The sequence below is a fragment of the Quercus suber genome, unplaced genomic scaffold (genome assembly GCF_002906115.3).
Source record: "Quercus suber isolate HL8 unplaced genomic scaffold, Cork oak 2.0 scaffold_718, whole genome shotgun sequence".
In the NCBI taxonomy this organism is placed as follows: domain Eukaryota; kingdom Viridiplantae; phylum Streptophyta; class Magnoliopsida; order Fagales; family Fagaceae; genus Quercus; species Quercus suber.
In genome coordinates, this window is record NW_027070159.1 from 51561 (window position 1) to 69507 (window position 17947).

General features: G+C 34.5%; 2 protein-coding genes across 2 annotated transcripts; both read right to left on the minus strand.

Annotated features, from left to right (window-relative positions):
- Nucleotides 1-653: 653 nt before the first annotated feature.
- Nucleotides 654-2192, minus strand: LOC136064617 (lysine-specific demethylase JMJ27-like). Its single transcript, XM_065766562.1, has 5 exons — nucleotides 1760-2192; nucleotides 1253-1380; nucleotides 1068-1167; nucleotides 833-967; nucleotides 654-752 (listed from the first exon to the last, which is right to left on the minus strand). The coding sequence occupies exons 1-4, from the start codon at nucleotides 2045-2047 to the stop codon at nucleotides 935-937; spliced, it is 549 nt and encodes a 182-aa protein (XP_065622634.1). The 5' UTR covers nucleotides 2048-2192; the 3' UTR covers nucleotides 654-752; nucleotides 833-934.
- A 5174-nt stretch (nucleotides 2193-7366) lies between these two features.
- On the minus strand, nucleotides 7367-9721 carry LOC111989342 (cytochrome P450 703A2). The gene is given in 3 exon segments (XM_024021135.2): nucleotides 7367-7935; nucleotides 7938-8055; nucleotides 8804-9721. Coding segments are annotated over 3 exon segments (1554 nt in total). The 3' UTR covers nucleotides 7367-7417.
- Between the last annotated feature and the right edge of the window lie 8226 nt (nucleotides 9722-17947).

Sequence of the window (17947 nt, forward strand, 5' to 3'; positions counted from 1 at the left end):
TTAACCCAACTTCAGCACAATCCATTCAGTGAGAGCCAGGACACCACTCAATGAAAATTCATTGACATTGTATTACAAGAATTAGAACAACGTTCTTTTTTCAAACAAACCTCAAAATCTAAAGACCTTAAGACTATAAATCTAGAACTGCAGAAAACTGATGTTGCCTTGTAGAAATATAACAAGATGTAAAGCACAAAAAAAGTTTCATTGTGGTTGGGCCCAAGCCAAGCTACAGTGTGACCTAAGCTTGACCTGAAAATTTTTCACCATGCTCATATTAACCATCGTTCAAAAGAATTTAAGACAAGCAGGTCACACATGGATCTCCCCACCTAATTTCGTCCCACAAAGTTACAACATTCCACCAAACACAAACACAAGCAAACTCATGTGTGCACATAGAACTTGACCACAATGAGAAGAAAGATTTCAGATATCAAATGTAGAATAGATAGGAGTAGCAGCAACTATAGGTTATAAATCTTCCCACAAGCAAGATGAAACAAAATTTCCAAACCCTGTAAGCCCTAATGGCAATGGAGGTGGAGTAGCAAGGATAATAAAATGGCAGCATTTTGTTTATTTATTTATTTGACAACAATAGGTAATTGGTAACAACAGATACTAAGAAAACTCAACATCTAAATTTTGTTTCATTTTACTACCAAAAATCGCGATAATGTACCAGTACAAACGCTCTTTTTTGTCCAGTTTATTTCTTGTTATATCAATTCCCTTCAATTGAACACCTGAGAAAACAATGAAATAATAATTTAGAGAGCAAAAAGGGAGTCAAAGCTCTGTTTGCCATTATATAATATTAGTTTACCTCGTATATTGGATTCAATCTCTAGTTCAGATCTCTGCTCATTGTGAATATGCCTGAGAACTGGCAGAGCTTTATGTAGCAAGTAGTACAGCTGCCGCAATTTCACAGTGACATATCAAGTTCCTTATGGCAAGGCTGTTAGAAGAAAAACAAGAACAATGACGCCAAAAGAACAAAACAAATATAACCCACAATTGAGATTATAATAAAAAACAACCGGAAAGAGAGGGTACACCTTCACAACCAGAACCTCCCTCAAGCAAGCTTTGCAATTGCAGTTGCCACAACAGAAAGGACACGCAATCTCCACTTCCTCTTTTGTCTTCCCAGGGTACCTATGTTATTGGGAAGTCAATACATATGATCATATCCCATATAGAAAGTTTTTTTTTTTTTTAAAGCATTTATCATTCTTCTTACCACTTCTCAAGGCACTCATAGCAATATCGCTTCCTATTACAATTGGAACAGCAGATAACAACGCTCTTATCACTCCGCTGACATTGATGACACATCAAACTCTCTTTCTTGCTTTGGGAAGGCTTATCCTGCAACGCAATGCTAATAAGCTTGTTAAAATGGAACACAACTCATTTGTTGACCAAAAAAATAAACCAGGCCATAAAAAGTCACTATTATGATCTCAATTGAAACAGGAAATGCAAAGCAAACAACGACTCAAATAGTTTAAACTAGACCTTACTTCTGCTGGACTGTTTGGAGATCGAAGACACATCTTTCAATCTCGGACCTTCGGTTCACATGATAAAACTAATTTTCCAAGATAGTTGCATTAACAAAATACAATAATAATCTCAAAACATCTAAGCATTTCATTTTTATTTTTAACAATGAGACACACACACAATATGATTTTTACATAATTGAAAGAATAAAAATGTGTTCAATGCAAAGGTTTTTAATTACCATAGCGTTAGGTGAAGGTGAAGGTGAAGGTGCTGAGGTCGATTGTCCTTCACCGGAGTGAACTCTCTCTACCTTATTATAACAAGCAGATTGTTCCATCACCTTCTTCTTCTTCTTCTTCTTCCTCTCACTGGTATCGCTATGAGTCTGATTTCTCTTTTTCTTCTGATTCTGTATCTGTTGAGCCAAATGCTTGCCGCAGTAGGACTTTCCAGGCGACGCCTTTTCGCTGCACCTCCACCTGTTGGGTCCGGCGCTTCGCTTGCATCGTCGATCCTCCTCCCCCATCAGGATGTTGATTCAGGATATTTATTTATTTTTTGATCGTTGGAGTCAGAGAATATGGAAAATTATTAAGCATTGCTCAGACTCAGATAAATAGACTAAATTAGTTAAAGGAATTAAGACCGATTCACATAGACTCACTGACTCGTACTAGAGAGAGAGAGAGAGAGAGACTGAGAGAGACATAAATTAAAAAAAAAAAAAAAAAAAATTGATCTGACGTCAACATGCATCCATATGCATTACGTTTAACGGCCCCCATTTCATTTCTCACCTACTTTGTTTGTTTATAAATTAAAATTAATTCATCTTTTTCTTTTTCCAACTGTAAAACTAATTGGTTTAACTTAGACCTAGGTAAAGTCTGTAATCTTGAATAAGAGATATAAAATTTAATCTTTATTTACATTAAAAATTTATTTATGTCTTTAATTTAATTTATGTTTTTTAATTTTGTCCCAAATGGTTTCAATTTAATTTTAGTTATTAGCATATATGAAATCAGAAACTCATTGAATAAATTTCTCCTTTTTAATTAATCAATTGCACATATAAGAATACTTAGTTATTGTGGGAGGAGTAAAATCCGAGTACATAATAGGGCCCGAGGGATGGAAGGGTCCATCCACACTTAGTTTTTAACCCAACCCATAGATGAGAATCTAAGGAGGAAGGACAGGAGGCCAACTTCTCGAGAAGCCCGATGAGCAAGCCTGCCTCAGGAACCATTGAGCAAGCCACTTGCACCAAAGGACAGGATATCGAGGAAGATAGTAAAGACGTTCAAGTAAAAAAGAAGTAAAATATCCAAGTAAAGTGGCCATCACCTCCGCATTCAATGCACTATACCTACTTAGATGGCTACATTAATGAGGAATGACCCTTAAACAGTAATCTCACAACTCACAGCACACTCTACCACCTCCAGCAAAGCCCTGATGGAACAAGTATCCAAACTAATGCATTTTATTGTACAAGTGGAGGGCTAAGATACAATTTGATTGACTATATAAGAAAAGGAAACCCCTCTAAATGGGGGGACAAAAGAATTAGAAGGCAATATAAAAACTGTGTAGAACCATTCTGTAGTGGAGACTTGAAACTTTTTATGAACATTTGCTCCTCGACTAGATCTAAGGTAGCGTTACTTCTACATTTAGTTTCTCTTTTTATGATTCGTTCAACTTTTTCTCCATTACCCTAGCAATTGGACCATAAAAGTGCATAAAAATTGACATCGGAAGCCCATACTCTAACAAATTAATTGCACTGGGCCTTTTAAACCTAACTCCATTATTTGAAGTGGGCTTAGCCTTTTTTGGGCTCGTACAGTTATATTAATGATTTCCTTTTCTTCTTTGCTTCACTAACGCCAAAAATAAATATGAACAAGTATTTAGAGCACTCACATTAATTCGTGCAAAATTTTTTGTCTATTTTAGTGTAAGAATCTACTTTTATTATTTTACATACTTTCTTTTCAAAACACCATACATCAAATTATCTATTTTACACTACATAACATTAAAATATCAATACTTCTTTATTTTTTTTATAATTATTTCTTGTTTTTCACACACAATAATCAATATCAACTTTCTTCTTTCAGCCTTGGATTACGTAAAGAAATAATAAAAAAACTATATGCAAAGTTAATAATGTTAGTGTAAATTTATACAGTTCACACTAGCTCTTCTAAATTTTTTTTGTCTATTTTACAAAAAGAGCATTTTTTTTTTTTACATAATCACTTTTACAAAGCACCCACATCAATTTATCTATTCTAAACATTTATTTTAATAAAACATTCATTCTACTACAAAGATTGAGATTTAAAAAAAAAAAAATCAAAGGAGAAGAGAAATCTTGTGTGAAGAGAGAAAATATTAAACAAACCAAGGAGAAGAGGTGGCGTTTGGTATGCAGAGAGAGAAGAAGAAAGAGAGCAAGAGATAGGACTATGGCAAGAAGAGAGAGAAGAAAAAAATTAATTAAATAATTTATACAAAGCTACAGTAACGACGTATATTATGTAGCTCTTTTTGTATATTTGCACAATTATAGATAAGCTGATATGGGTTCTTTTCATGCTATATTGTTATGTAAATTCTATCACTTTTTATATTTTAGGAAGACTGATGCAATTTCTTTATAGCAACTTTGTAAATTTACACATTTTTTGCTTGACTAATGTGGGTGATTTTGGGAGTTAAATGTGTATAATTGATACATTTTTCTATTTTGTATTGTTTGATGCAAATGATCTTATAAAGAAAAAATAAAAACAAACCTTTAAAGGCTAGCATACATAATTGGAATAGGATTTTTGGTATCCAGTTTCAATACTTCCAAAAGTAATCCTATGACCTAATTGAAAGTTATTTAACAATAAGATAAGCTAAGAACAAAAAGAAAAATTTGGAAATTTTAAATTGACCATCAAGTTATATCCTCAATAATAATCTTTGCACACTCGCACAAAAAAGTTTAAAAAACTAAAAGTAAAAAAATTCAATTCCCATAAAAGCAAGTCACAAATTATTATTATTGTCGTTGTTGTTGTTGTTGTTGTTACAGGCTCGTTGCACATGATCATGAACTCTTTTCTTTCTTTCCATTTTTTTTTTTTTTTTGTTTTATTGTTATCAAAATTTTTCATCTTACTCAAGATTTATGCATTTGTCTAATGATATTATATCATTAGCAGTAGTGCAGTGAACTATGCGTTCAATTTAAACAAGAAAGAGTGACTCAATTTTGTCCCTTTGTCATTGTCACTGTCAATGACTCATTACCATGGGACCCTCAATTTGTGAAGCTTTTGTGCTAAATGTTAAAAACTATGTTGTACCTGGCATATATGCCGGGTCTCTCACACCTAGGCGGGCCCCACAGTGTGTGGGACCCGCTAGTGTGTGAGTGACCCGACATATATGCCAGGTACACCATATACCACCTCCTATACCCCTATGACCAGCTAACCCATTAGTTTTTAACACTTTCTAGGTATTTCTATATATATATATATATATTTTTTTTTTTTCTTTCTTTCTTTTTCTTTTCATTGATTTCTTTTTCAAATTCCTTATAATATATTATTTATTATTATAATAATCAATATATTATAAATAATATATACACACGCATTTAGTTGTTGTTTTTTTTTTTTTTTTTATGTATTGACAATTTGAATGATTGTTTAATTTTAATTAAATATACTTTTGTTTATACATATTCAATTATGAAGTATTGTACATTACTATATTTTACATTTCATACACACATAAAAAAAAAAAAAAATTTATATATGGCCCCCCAAATATAAATTTCTAGCTCCGCCACTGAGCTAAAAATTGAAACTGAAAAAACTGTTGTAAAATAATTTTTAAATGTGTGAATAGTGCCGTGAGACCCAGTTTTAAAGTTGATTTTGTCAAATTCCATACTTGCGAGTCCAATAAACAGTGCACGAGACCCACTGTTTTTTAGCAAAACGCAGGAACGTACGAAAAACATGCATTCCAAACGCACACTTAATACCCATTTGGATAGCACGTTTACACGTCTGCATCTACGTCTTTTTTTTTTTTTTTTTGAAGCGCATTTCTCAGTTTCTGTGGCTGTGGTGGCTTTCTAGTGAGTTCCGTGCACTATTCACGAGACCCACAAACCTCTTTTTTCACCAAAACTGTTATTAAAATGAGTTCCACGGCACTATTTACATATTTAAAAATTATTTTGTTACGGTATTTTCAGTTTTCAATTTTCAGCAAAATAAGCGGTATTGTACACACATTCAATATACTTTTGTTTATACATTACTATTCACACATTCAATATATTATAAACAATATATACACATGTATTTAGTTGTTGTTGTTTATTATATGTTTTTATGTATTGACATTTGAATGATTGTTTAATTTTAATTAAATATACTTTTGTTTATACATATTCAATTATGAAATATTGTACATTACTATTTTACATTTCATACACACATAAAAAAAATAAAAAAAATTATATATGGCCCCCCAAATATAAATTTCTGGCTCTGCCATTGAGGTAAAAATTGAAAACTGAAAAAATTGTAGCAAAATAATTTTTAAATGTGTGAATAGTGCCGTGAGACCCAGTTTTAAAGTTGATTTTGTTAAATTTCATACTTGCAGGTCTAATAAACAGTACATGAGACCCATTGTTTTTTAGCAAAACACAGGAACACACGGAAAACATGCATTCCAAACACACACTTATTACCCATTTGGATAGCACGTTTACGCGTCTGCATCTTTTTTTTTTTTTTTTTTGAAGCGCGTTTCTCAGTATCTGTGGCTGTGGTGGCTTTCTAGTGAGTCTCATGCACTGTTCACGGAACCCACAAACCTCTTTTTTCACCAAAACTACTATTAAAATGGGTCCTACGACACTATTCACATATTTAAAAATTATTTTGCTATAGTATTTTCAGTTTTCAATTTTCAGCAAAATAAGCGGTATCCAAATACACCCTTAGGATCCGTTTGAATATTGCTTATTTTGCTGAAAACTGAAAATATTGTATAAAATAAGTTTTAAATGTGTGAATAGTGCCGTGAGACCCATTTTAATAAAAGTTTTGTTGAAAAAAGAGGTTTGTGGGTCCCGTGAATAGTGCACAAGACCCAATGGTTACTCAAAAATGCATTTCTTCTTCAAAAAAAAAAAAAACAAAACAAAACAAAATGCAGACGCAAGGACATGGATGCAATCCAAACGCATACTTAATGTTGTTAAATAGGAGTAGCCTACTTATCATTGCCTATTTATTATGGACTTTAATGGACTTGACCAGTTTTTGCCTACTTTGGTGCTGTAGGTGTGCCTCCAGAGGGAAAATTATTAGGTACTCCCGGAATACCATAAATGCGTACGCTCTCCTCTTACATGAATAGTAGGTCCCACAATGGATTTAATTAGTAGGACCCATTATTCATGTGAAAGGAGAGAGTACATATTTATGATACTTCGGGAGTACACAATAATTTTCCCCTCCAGAGTGTTGAGAATTCCCATCGAGGGTTAACTTTTATCGCGCTAAATGCCAATTGCGTAGTTGGGCACAATTTTACACATGCATGATTATTTTATATATATATATATATATATAATTTTTAATTGAGTTTAAATTCTATTTTATATTTAAACCATCCACTAAAACCTTGGCATTATTAAAATTAAAATTTTTAAAAGAAAACACTAGCATAATTAGACATTAAAAACTAACATAGTAATTATTAAATTCATATTTAGAGGAAAAAAACTACATTTTGTTTAACTTTCTCATACACCCTGTGTGACATATAAATGGACAAGGTCATCCTACATAATTATTCAGAGATACATATGTTCGGCCAAGCGTGTTCTAGCAATGGCCATCAAGGGCTCGACCTTGGGCATGGTCATCCCATACACCTCCCTAGTATCTATATCTGCGGGCTTCAACCCTTCTGACGGGGTCCAATCAAAGCAGTGGAATAATCGAGCCAAAGCCATCAAAACCAAAGTCACCCCAAGCGGCGCGCCGGGGCACTTTCTTTTCCCAGCACTGAATGGGAGTATTTTGAAATCGATACCGTGGCTAATCTCGACTCGACTCCCATCACTTAGCCAATGCCTTTCGGGTCGAAAATCATTCACATTGTCCCAAATCTTAGTGTTTCGACCCAACCCATGCGTGTTGATGAAGACGCGTGTCTTGGCTGGGATGTAATAGCCATTTATGGTTGTGGCACACACTGATTCATGTGGGATTAGAAAGGGCCCAGCTGGGTGCATGCGAAATGTTTCACGAACGACGCAACGTAAGTAGTTTAGATGTGGTAGATCTGATTCGGAGACCATTCGATTGGACCCACAACGGAATCGAGCTCTTCTTGGATCTTTCTAAGGACATGTGGATGCTTAATCACCTCGGTCATTGCCCATTCACTGGTCACAGCTGAAGTGTCTGTGGCAGCAGCTATCATGTCCTATATACAATGCCAAGAAATGGTCAGTGTTTAATATGAGAACCACATATTTTTGACACACCTACCAATAATTATGTTGAAATCTAGATGTTCAGCAAAAAAAAAATGTTGAAATCTAGATTGCTAATTGGGAAGCATCAACAATTTTCATACTCCTTTTTAAAAATATGGATACTTGGCATCTATATTTTACATGTGTGTGTACAGAGTGTGAACATCCTTGGGGTGAAATAATAATTTTGTAATTTGGACAAAGAATAAATTTTCATGGTATTCCACTATTTTTAATCAAGCTTTTGTTGAGTGGCACTGTAGCTGCAATCACAATTTTTTACTTGTCCATAAACGTAGGAAGTTCTCTTAAAAAGGTTAAGTGAAGTAGATGAAATTTACCCTTTTTTTGAAGTAGATGTAAGAAAATGATCAATGATAACTCTGTTAGAATAAAGATAAGTTTGAAATTGTTCTTGTCATAATGCATGTGTACGTCAAAGGAAGTTCTTACATAGATCGTTAACAAAATTCAGCCAAAAAAAAAAAAAAAACATAGATGTGTGCATTTGGTATTTTGTCTAGCTTTTTTTATAAAAATGAGACAAAAATAATTTAAATTCAAAGTCACTTTTTATCTATCTCATCGACCAAAGTTTGCAATACTTTTAGATCCAAAATACCAAGTAAAGAATGCTGGAAAATTGGGTGGAAAAAAAAAAAGTAAAATGGATTTTAAGAAATATAGATGGATCACCTGAATTAGAGCTTTAATTTCTCTGTCATCCATGTGTTGTTTTCCATCTTCACCAGGCAAGGAAAGTAGGACATCAACAAAATCCAATTCTCCATCATCCCCGCCTATTTTCCTTCTCTGTCTCTCCCTTGCCCTCCTATGTTCTGCTATAATCTTCGTATGGAAATTATCAACTCGCTTCTCCACTTCCCTCATTTTCTTCTCACAGCCATAAGGGTCAACCCACCTCCAAAATGGTAAGTAATCACCCAAATATATCAATCCCAGTAGCCAAAACAACTCATGGGTTATATGCATGAACTCCACAGCCTCTTGAGGGCCAGCTGATTCAACTCCAAAATATTGCTTCCCTAGCAACATCCTAGTAACATTGTTCATCGAGAATGCACCCAACACTTCCCTCAAGTTCACAGCCTTACCAGTTCGAGCTCGAGCCCAAACATCACAAACTAAGTGTTGTGCTTCCTCAGCACGATGCTTAGCAAATGATTCGAGCCGCTTTGTTGTCAGCAAGTGCTCCATGCAAATTCTCCTCATTCTCTTCCAATTTGGACCCAATGGGGCTAGTGCAACATCCCCACACCCATATGCTAAATGAATTGCAGCAAGAGTTCGAGGTCTTGATGCAAACACATCATCTTGACGAACTAGAATTTCACGTATGATATCAGGGTCGTTGGTGGTGATGGCACCAATGCTACCCATGTGAAGGTACACTAAGGGTCCATATTTGTCACATAGAGAGGCTAGGTCCCTGTGAGGGAGTTTTCCTAATTGGAGAAGGTTACCAAATATGGGCAATCTTGGTGGACCTGGTGGAAGTCTTTTTGTTTTATCATGCAATAAGAACCTTCTGTATATGAAATTGGCGATGAGAGCTACACAAAGGAAGGTTGAAGTAAATGTAACTAAATCCATGAATGTTAGCCAATTTCTTCAGCTAACAAACCCCATCTACGGCCAAATTTTTTTAGTATCTTTTCAGTTGCTTAAAAAGTTGAAGTTGTTTAAACCTATAAATACTTGAATATTGGAGTACAAAAGAGTAGTTATTATTTTTTCAAAATCTTTACATGCAAAGGTTATTGTTGTATAATATAATGTTACACGTCGATTTCGTGAATGATTTACCACTTATTCAACCAGTTTTATATCTAGAATTGTCAATTCTTTATTGACCGCTTTACTTTCATGGAGCTAAATTGACAGTTGTTGCTACTTGCTAGGTTGGTAAGGCACGCTCTATGCGATGATGGTGCTTTGTGGTCTCCTACTTCAAAGAAATGATATATGCATTTCACCCCCACACCCCTATTTATACGTGTCAACTCTTTATTGGCTGCTTTTCTTTCACACAATTAAATCATGGAGAACGACTTCTATTCATAAGTTGTTAGGTTGGTAAGGCACGCCAGTGATGGTCTTCTGTGGCCTCCTACTTCAAAGAAATGACATGCATTGCTCCTATTTATGGTAAATTGAAAAATACAAGGCGTTTAAGCTCCTAAATGAGGCAAATATATTACGAATAATTTAAAATCATGTGAGTTACACCAAATTTTTTTTTTTTTAACTTTTTAATTTTAAGTGTCTCTTTGGGAACAACTTATTTGGCTGAAATTGAAAACTTTTTGTTAAAAGTATTATAAATAAAGTTAAAAACTAACTAAAATAGAACAGTGGAATTCATGAATAGTACTAAAAAATGTAATAAGACTTATGAATAGTAGTAAAATAAACTTAATAATAACAAAAATAAGCTAAATAGTAAAAAAACTAATTTTTCAACTAATGCCAAATGCAACCTAAAAAATCCAAATTAATTGAGGAGTGTATGAAGTTCATTTTTTTAGAAGAAATATAGGCATGAAGTTCATTAATCATTAGTTTCAAACCCAAATTGAATTTTAAAATAGTGTCAATGAATCATGATGTCATTTATTACAACGTGCATCCAGGAAATTTAAAGCAATTACAAATTTCAGTCATACCAATATGAACTGTGCTCGTTTAGTAATATTGTTCTAGTAACGTTATTTGTATTTTTTAGAAAACGTGTGAGTAAAAAAGCGTGTGGAAATAAATGTAATGTTGTTTAAACACTGAAAACTGTTGTTTAAAATGCACTACCAAATAACCCTTCAATTTTTTAGATATCCCCAAAAGGGACAAATGAAATCATTTTTATAATTAGGGCTGTCCACGGGTCGAGTTGGCTCAGGTTTGGGCCTAACCTGCACTTGACCTGATTGGGTCGGGTAACTAAAAATTGGACTTGTACTTGACCCGACCTACAGGTCAAACCTGATGGTTTGGGTCAACGGCTAGGTGGGTCAAATTCGTCGGTTTGGCAAGTCGGAACCATAGATTGGGCCAATTTGTGGATTTTCATGGATTTTTTTTTTGGGGCATTTTGAGCAAAAATTAATGGGCCTTTAAAATTACAAGGATTTTATTTTTCTTGTATACATATTAAGATTGGGCCTCTTTTTTACTTCATTTATTTTAAAATGGCCCTCAAGCTCTATTTTTTACTTCATTTATTTTAAATTGGATCTTCATCTCTGCATGATGCAATATCACTCCAGATTAATATTTCCCAGTAGGCTATTTACAGTATTCACAATAGTATATATAATTAGTTACAATAAGTATATAATTAGTTACAGTATATAATTTGTTACAATTATGAAATACCATAAGTATTTCTAAAAAATATCTTTTCTAAAGCACTAAAGAGCTACTCTATTCTCTATAGTTAACAAGTCCATAACTTATGGAAAATGAAGCCAACATACACAGTAAGTTTTCCAAAATATATTTGTCTAAAAGAGCTACCAAAATATATCCAAAAGACTGCCTTCTATACCAAAAAAAAAAAAAAATGACCTTCCTTCCTTCTACAATACAAAGGGCAAAAAGATATTTATCAACAATATATAAAGACAAAGAACAAAAGCTACAAAATAACAGAAAGGGAAGTAACCAATATCAACAGAAATTACTAGCAAGGGCAGAAACTTACCCGACCAGTGATCATTCATCAATGCTGCTGTTGTTGCTTGATTTATGACTAGAAAAAAAAAAAAAAAATGAAGGCTATAGATTAAATTTTGCTTAAATATATTGTTGATACCGTATTTTGTCCACCCTTGATTTGCGTGCTAGACCCCAAAATCTAAAAATGTTATTTTTTTTTTCTCCATGGGGCCGTGAGAACATCAAGAGTGACGTGGCGCAACCTGTTCGGGCACCGAAGCACCCGAAGTGCCTTTTTCAGCTAAAATGACCAAATTGCCCATAGTCAACCCAAGGTTTGACCGAAGGTCAAACGAGGTCAAAACTCTCACAAAACAACATTTTTCATAGTTTTACATCAAACTCGACCTTCTCGGGGAATTTTAACAATTTTGACTAAGTTTGACCTAAAGTCGATCTTGGGTAGGCCCAAAAACCCTAATTTTGATCTACCTATCAGAATAAGTTGAAACCAACGCCATTGCGAAGATTCTCAAATTCTAATTCAAACGACTATTCATGGGTCAAAATCGAAGTTACAACGGCCGAGATATCACGAAAACCAGGATGACGCACCACTAACTTCTGTGAGTCATAACTTTTGATCTGACCATTGGATTTCCAAGATCCATACCTTTTCGGAAACAAGAAGCCAAGATCTTTCCAAGGGTGTCAAGATCAAACCTATTTCAGGCCTTTTGAGGTCGGCGGTCCTTGGAGGGCCGCCGGTGGCCCTCCAAGGGCCGCTACCTCAAAGTGCGTGTCATGGCTATAAATAGCCCCAAACACCTCTTAAACCAGAGAAAGAGACATTTTTCTGAATTTCTGCTCTCTACCTAGTTTTTTCTACACATTTTTCTCTCTTCCAAACACCAAAAAACCCAAAAAACACATCAAAATTTGTTGATTCTTCTATTTTCACCAAAAAACCCAAGGTATTGTTCTTATACCTGATCTTCTTTTCCTTGGTTCTACACTTAGGATTTGGGGTTTAGGGGTGTGGATGAAACTTTTTAGCTACCATCTACACCCCTAACCTTCTAAATCTTTTTCTAGCATTTATCTTGCTCTTTTTGCTTGAATAACAAGATTTATTGCTTTCTTTAGCATATTTCTTGCTTTATTTGTTTTTCTAGCTTAAATCTCTTTGCTTTTATGCCTTATGCCGTGCTTCATGCTTAGATCTACATCTTTACGTTCGTATATGTTTAGACCTACATGCTTAGGGTTTTATGCCTCTTTTAGTTCTAGGTTGATGATTAGGGTTACATGTTCACATGTTTGTATGATGTTGTTGGCTACGCTATGCCCGAATCTATGTGTTTATGTGCTTTTTGCCATGTCTTATGCTTAGATCTACATCCGTACATGTCTATATGCTTGGATTCATGTTCTTCCAATGTTTATGTGCTAAGTTTCTACATATTTACATGTATGTTTCTATGCCTATATGTCTAGATCTATGTCCTCACATGTCTATGTGCATGGATCTATGTTCTCTACATGCCTTATGCTATATCCCATGTGCTTGTGCGCTCTATGCCATGTTTTTGTGTCTAGACCTAGGCTATGGTTGTCATGCCATGTGCTTTCGTAACCCTTTTGTTGTTTTGTCTTTCTTTATTGTGTTTTGGCCTAATGGTTGGGACTCGATCTAGATCCTATGGTCCTTGTCATCGTCCGTACACCTTGGCTTACATCAAAGGGTTTGGATCAACCCTATTTGCATGTCCATGCTTGCTCGCTTATATGCTTTATGCTTGTGTTAGCCTCTCTAGTTCAAGGCTTTGCCACGCTTGACGCCCTTAGCGAGTTTGTGGTTGTGCGGTTACGCCCGACGCCCATGAGGCCTTGTTTGGATGTGACCATTTGGAATGCATCGCCATGATGCCGATTGCCTCGTGCACACCTTTCCCCTTTTCCGCTCCATGCGATAATACACTTACCATGCTTGTTTGTGCCACTCGTTGGCTCTATATGCATTTTTACACGCTTGCTTACATGTCCATGCATGAGTCTTGCTTGCTGGTCTGTTGTCCATGCTTCAGCACAATGAAGCTATGAACATCCGATCCAAACCTACATTTGTCCCTCACGGACATCACCTTTTGTTGGTTTTCTTGCTTGTTTGCCTTACTGCTTGTTTGCTTGCATCCCTATTTCTATGCTTGCCATGCTTATCATGATTATCTGCTTTATGCCTTTCCATATGCTCTTTGCATCTTTTCCTTTCATGGCTTGTCTGTTGGTTTCTTGTCTTTGCCTTTGCATGTATACACATGGAGCAAGGAAGCTTGGAGCTAAGGCATAGTCTCTTAGGCGCAGGCAAAAAGGGCATGGATGCAAGCATGTGGTTTAGCCAAGTGGCAGTGTTTAATAGATTTAGAAGTTTAGCCTTTCCCTTTGGTTATGTACTCTTTATAACCCCTTCCTTCCTCCTCCCTTTCTCTCTTAGATGGTTTATATTAGGTATATCATGCCATGTACCATTCGTCCTCACCTCTAGAGTATGTCGACTCCTGTTTATTTTCCTGCACTTATATTTTGGGCCATGCTTTAGGGATGTAGGCATTTTCGACCCGAAAGGCATTGGCTAAGTGATGGGAGTCGAGTCGAGATTAGCCACGGTATCGATTTCAAAATACTCCCATTCAGTGCTGGGAAAAGAAAGTGCCCCGGCGCGCCGCTTGGGGTGACTTTGGTTTTGATGGCTTTGGCTCGATTATTCCACTGCTTTGATTGGACCCCGTCAGAAGGGTTGAAGCCCGCAGATATAGATACTAGGGAGGTGTATGGGATGACCATGCCCAAGGTCGAGCCCTTGATGGCCATTGCTAGAACACGCTTGGCCGAACATATGTATCTCTGAATAATTATGTAGGATGACCTTGTCCATTTATATGTCACACAGGGTGTATGAGAAAGTTAAACAAAATGTAGTTTTTTTCCTCTAAATATGAATTTAATAATTACTATGTTAGTTTTTAATGTCTAATTATGCTAGTGTTTTCTTTTAAAAATTTTAATTTTAATAATGCCAAGGTTTTAGTGGATGGTTTAAATATAAAATAGAATTTAAACTCAATTAAAAATTATATATATATATATATATATAAAATAATCATGCATGTGTAAAATTGTGCCCAACTACGCAATTGGCATTTAGCGCGATAAAAGTTAACCCTCGATGGGAATTCTCAACACTCTGGAGGGGAAAATTATTGTGTACTCCCGAAGTATCATAAATATGTACTCTCTCCTTTCACATGAATAATGGGTCCTACTAATTAAATCCATTGTGGGACCTACTATTCATGTAAGAGGAGAGCGTACGCATTTATGGTATTCCGGGAGTACCTAATAATTTTCCCTCTGGAGGCACACCTACAGCACCAAAGTAGGCAAAAACTGGTCAAGTCCATTAAAGTCCATAATAAATAGGCAATGATAAGTAGGCTACTCCTATTTAACAACATTAAGTATGCGTTTGGATTGCATCCATGTCCTTGCGTCTGCATTTTGTTTTGTTTTGTTTTTTTTTTTTTTGAAGAAGAAATGCATTTTTGAGTAACCATTGGGTCTTGTGCACTATTCACGGGACCCACAAACCTCTTTTTTCAACAAAACTTTTATTAAAATGGGTCTCACGGCACTATTCACACATTTAAAACTTATTTTATACAATATTTTCAGTTTTCAGCAAAATAAGCAATATTCAAACGGATCCTAAGGGTGTATTTGGATACCGCTTATTTTGCTGAAAATTGAAAACTGAAAATACTATAGCAAAATAATTTTTAAATATGTGAATAGTGTCGTAGGACCCATTTTAATAGTAGTTTTGGTGAAAAAAGAGGTTTGTGGGTTCCGTGAACAGTGCATGAGACTCACTAGAAAGCCACCACAGCCACAGATACTGAGAAACGCGCTTCAAAAAAAAAAAAAAAAAGATGCAGACGCGTAAACGTGCTATCCAAATGGGTAATAAGTGTGTGTTTGGAATGCATGTTTTCCGTGTGTTCCTGTGTTTTGCTAAAAAACAATGGGTCTCATGTACTGTTTATTAGACCTGCAAGTATGAAATTTAACAAAATCAACTTTAAAACTGGGTCTCACGGCACTATTCACACATTTAAAAATTATTTTGCTACAATTTTTTCAGTTTTCAATTTTTACCTCAATGGCAGAGCCAGAAATTTATATTTGGGGGGCCATATATAATTTTTTTTATTTTTTTTATGTGTGTATGAAATGTAAAATAGTAATGTACAATATTTCATAATTGAATATGTATAAACAAAAGTATATTTAATTAAAATTAAACAATCATTCAAATGTCAATACATAAAAACATATAATAAACAACAACAACTAAATACATGTGTATATATTGTTTATAATATATTGAATGTGTGAATAGTAATGTATAAACAAAAGTATATTGAATGTGTGTACAATACCGCTTATTTTGCTGAAAATTGAAAACTGAAAATACCGTAACAAAATAATTTTTAAATATGTAAATAGTGCCGTGGAACTCATTTTAATAACAGTTTTGGTGAAAAAAGAGGTTTGTGGGTCTCGTGAATAGTGCACGGAACTCACTAGAAAGCCACCACAGCCACAGAAACTGAGAAATGCGCTTCAAAAAAAAAAAAAAAAAGACGTAGATGCAGACGTGTAAACGTGCTATCCAAATGGGTATTAAGTGTGCGTTTGGAATGCATGTTTTTCGTACGTTCCTGCGTTTTGCTAAAAAACAGTGGGTCTCGTGCACTGTTTATTGGACTCGCAAGTATGGAATTTGACAAAATCAACTTTAAAACTGGGTCTCACGGCACTATTCACACATTTAAAAATTATTTTACAACAGTTTTTTCAGTTTCAATTTTTAGCTCAGTGGCGGAGCTAGAAATTTATATTTGGGGGGCCATATATAAATTTTTTTTTTTTTTTATGTGTGTATGAAATGTAAAATATAGTAATGTACAATACTTCATAATTGAATATGTATAAACAAAAGTATATTTAATTAAAATTAAACAATCATTCAAATTGTCAATACATAAAAAAAAAAGAAAAAAAAAATATATATATATATATATAGAAATACCTAGAAAGTGTTAAAAACTAATGGGTTAGCTGGTCATAGGGGTATAGGAGGTGGTATATGGTGTACCTGGCATATATGTCGGGTCACTCACACACTAGCGGGTCCCACACACTGTGGGGCCCGCCTAGGTGTGAGAGACCCGGCATATATGCCAGGTACAACATAGTTTTTAACATTTAGCACAAAAGCTTCACAAATTGAGGGTCCCATGGTAATGAGTCATTGACAGTGACAATGACAAAGGGACAAAATTGAGTCACTCTTTCTTGTTTAAATTGAACGCATAGTTCACTGCACTACTGCTAATGATATAATATCATTAGACAAATGCATAAATCTTGAGTAAGATGAAAAATTTTGATAACAATAAAACAAAAAAAAAAAAAAAATGGAAAGAAAGAAAAGAGTTCATGATCATGTGCAACGAGCCTGTAACAACAACAACAACAACAACGACAATAATAATAATTTGTGACTTGCTTTTATGGGAATTGAATTTTTTTACTTTTAGTTTTTTAAACTTTTTTGTGCGAGTGTGCAAAGATTATTATTGAGGATATAACTTGATGGTCAATTTAAAATTTCCAAATTTTTCTTTTTGTTCTTAGCTTATCTTATTGTTAAATAACTTTCAATTAGGTCATAGGATTACTTTTGGAAGTATTGAAACTGGATACCAAAAATCCTATTCCAATTATGTATGCTAGCCTTTAAAGGTTTGTTTTTATTTTTTCTTTATAAGATCATTTGCATCAAACAATACAAAATAGAAAAATGTATCAATTATACACATTTAACTCCCAAAATCACCCACATTAGTCAAGCAAAAAATGTGTAAATTTACAAAGTTGCTATAAAGAAATTGCATCAGTCTTCCTAAAATATAAAAAGTGATAGAATTTACATAACAATATAGCATGAAAAGAACCCATATCAGCTTATCTATAATTGTGCAAATATACAAAAAGAGCTACATAATATACGTCGTTACTGTAGCTTTGTATAAATTATTT